The 3,394-nt window shown below is 33.0% G+C and overlaps 1 protein-coding gene across 1 annotated transcript; it reads right to left on the reverse strand.

The window, feature by feature from the left end:
• Positions 1-378: 378 nt before the first annotated feature.
• Positions 379-989, reverse strand: LOC125849790 (calcium-binding protein PBP1-like). Its single transcript, XM_049529763.1, has one exon. It carries the CDS (start codon positions 918-920, stop codon positions 561-563), a length of 360 nt encoding a protein of 119 aa, XP_049385720.1. The 5' UTR covers positions 921-989; the 3' UTR covers positions 379-560.
• Between the last annotated feature and the right edge of the window lie 2,405 nt (positions 990-3,394).

Consider the following 3,394-nt stretch of genomic DNA (forward strand, 5'->3'; position numbering starts at 1 on the left):
TTAAGAATGAAGAAAAACAAAAGGTGACCCAACCCAGCTTAGAATCAATTATTAAGACGTAGAAGGTTGTGCTCGTGCCCCCCTTTCTTGCCAAAATCCGGTCAGTCCGGCCTAAAATCGGACGAGAACGCCTCACCTTAATGTCGAGGTGAGGCCTTCTCGATCCCATCCCATTGACACTCTTACTTCTGCCACTAAAAATTACCACATCCGACTATTCATCGCATAATACGCAGATATGATTATTAACTATAGCTCATAATTTGATCGAAAATACTAAAATCATTGTCATTCTTCTTCAGGATTCATTTTTATATTTCTAAAAAATAAAATAAAATAGTAAAACAAAATGAATCCTAAAGAAAAAAATTAAAAAAATAGAAATTACAAAGAATATGTATATTTGTGTAAGAAATCAAATTCCCAATTCTTGTTTCCATCTTTGCTATTACAATTTTCAACATGAAACAAGTCAATAATCAAGACCCCAAAAGAAAGAAAAAACTAAGTTACATAATTTTCCCTTTTATCAGTCTCAAATTGAGTTACAAGACCACAAATCACCTAGCTGAATTAGGTTTAAATTCATGTTGCAGAGCAATTTCAAGCAAATCTTCAGATTCTTCCATCAATTCAGGACTCAATCTAAACATAAGTACACAAAACTCCATCTGATCAAGATGACCATCTCCATTCAAATCACCTTCTCTCAACATACTCATCAACTCATCATCTCTCAAATTTTGTAATCCAAGAAGTGCTGAATTCTTCTTCAAACTCTCAAAAGTTATAACCCCTCTTTCCTTATCCATTAATAGCCTAAACCCATTACACAGCTCTCTAATTAAACCATCCCCACCAAGCTTATTTGCCATCATTGGCAACATATCTTGAAAGTCATTTGTTTTTGTACCAGCCATTATTATCTTCTTGAAAATTGAAAAAAAAAACACCCTTTTTTACCCTTTTTATTGATGATGATGATTCTTGAAAGTGGGAAACAATATAATGATGATTTTCTCTAGATATAGGGGGGAAAGAGGAGGGGTGCGGGGATAGGGGGTGGGGGTCAGGTATGGATGACAACCAAATCACAGAGATTTTAATTGTTGGTCGGCTTTAGGTTCTTACAGACTGCAATTGCCTCTCCGTTTCTAAGAAGAAACCTGTCAGCCTGTCATTATCAAAAGGGCAACTACAGTCATTTTACATATGGATTATTTATCTATTTTTTTATTATTCCATTGTCCCCCCTTTGACCTGTTCCACACTACTAGGAGAAATTTTGAGAGAATCTTTATTTTTTTTCCTAGTGTTATACTCTTTCAGTCCTAATTTGTTTGTTTGGTTTTAACTTTGTATGGAGTAGAGCCACCTTATGATTAGGTTATAGATTTGAACCTCCATATAGTAGATGTTGAATTTCCTTAGGCTAGTTCGTATGTTTATTTTTTAAAATTTTGAATCTATTAGTCATAATCCTAGCTCAGCCACTGACTTGGTATAGAGTTTGAGAAAAGAAAAAATTTGATGCTTATGATCTTAATCTAAAAAAAATATGTGAAATGTCCCTACGATAAAAATAACTTTTAGCAGCAATAAATTTATACATTAAAAGGAATTAAAACATTTACATCTAATATAGCTTTAGAGACATTTATAAAGAATGTTGATTGTCGTTAATATATATTAATTTATTTGTCTTATTTTTTTTAAAAAAAAATTTAAAAAAAATTGCAATGCCAATTGGTTTGATATTTGTTTGTCTTGGTAGGCAGGGAATTGTTTAATTTGCTAAGTGGAGTCATGTGATTGGTGTGATTGTTGGGTGGCAAGGGGACTTGTGGTGGAAACTTGGAAGCTAGGAAAGGATCTCTAGGAAAGCTCTACCAAACTTACCTAAATTTCTTCTTTTCACTTCCTTTGTTATTATGTTCATGAACATCAAATTAATATTATAACTACTCAAGTAGTTATCTTGCTTTTAATTCAAAATTCAAAAATAGTACTTCCCCCAAAACCCATTTTAGATATATAGTAGTGGTAATTGACTAGATACAAAGTCTACCATATTAATTGACACACATTTATATTGTAATAATAGAAGTAAAAATATATTAGAGATAACTTTTCTATCTTCACAAGATAAAAATAAAATTGTATACATATCGTTCTCTCCGAATTCTATTTATGGTATACATATTGTGTATATTGTTGTTTCAGTAATATAGTAGAGAAATATTAACTTTGTAATGATTAAAAATTTAGTTTGATACTTGATAGATATGATATCACACTAAATCATAAAATTTGAATATAAGACAATGTTTTGTCTAATATTTATAATGTCAATATGAAAAGATGAATTTATAAGGGGCGTGATAAATTGATAATTTCAAACCCCAAGATAATGTAGAACTATGAATGTCATGACCCAGACCATCGTGATTGACACCCACACTAATCCTTCGGTGGGAGAACCATTCATACTAATTAACTAACCAACTTAATCAAAATACTAAAGCATTTAAGTTACGGAAGCAAGTTAAATGCAAAGGAAAGAATTAGGGAGTTTCCATAAACTCCAAACAAAAGTCTAACAACTAAAACAAATGCGGAAGTAACACCTAGAACCTGAAAGTCAACGTACCAAAACTGTAACAAGATCCATAAATCTAAACAAGAAGGGTTACAACCCCAAACTAATGTACTAATAACTAACTAGAAAGTCTAAGTCCGAAATGTGGACATAGACAGAAAGAGAATTCATGGCAGCCCAAAAGAACTGGCTCACCCTTGAATTCGAGTGATCACTGATCTTCTAAGAGAGGTTTGTCAATAGCCGCCGGAAGATGTCATGTACTAAACAAAAAAAGAGCAAGTGCAGTATCAGTACACAACCACAGTGTACTGGTAGGATCACGCGGTTATCCACTAAATGCAAGATACACAAGTCAATACAATAATACAATAACATGCATACACTGAACATATACAATATCATCATCATTTACGAACAACGATCAGTTTCACGATTCTCAAATATCACAGTTATATCAAGTCACTGGTCCTCTCATGGAACCCAAACCCAAACTGTTAGCATACCGAAACGTAGTACCCGATCCAATGATTATGCCGGAACGTGGCAACCGATCCCATAATTATATCGGAACGTAGCAACTGATCCAAGTTAGTGTGTCGGAACGCAACACCCGATCCATTCAACAAGCCACAATCACAATCACAAAGTACATTCTCATAATCATACAATCAAGTCATGTTTCATGAAGTTCATTATTCATATATCCTCATTTACAATTAATGTGACCAATAATACAACATTCACATACATACATGTATCATAATGAAGCAAGAACAAACATACATCACATAA

Source organism: Solanum stenotomum, unplaced genomic scaffold (assembly GCF_019186545.1).
Source record: "Solanum stenotomum isolate F172 unplaced genomic scaffold, ASM1918654v1 scaffold10710, whole genome shotgun sequence".
In the NCBI taxonomy this organism is placed as follows: domain Eukaryota; kingdom Viridiplantae; phylum Streptophyta; class Magnoliopsida; order Solanales; family Solanaceae; genus Solanum; species Solanum stenotomum.

Excerpts from the sequence above, each read along its gene's own strand:
- LOC125849790 (XM_049529763.1), bottom strand. The coding sequence starts at position 920 with ATGGCTGGTACAAAAACAAATGACTTTCAAGATATGTTGCCAATGATG.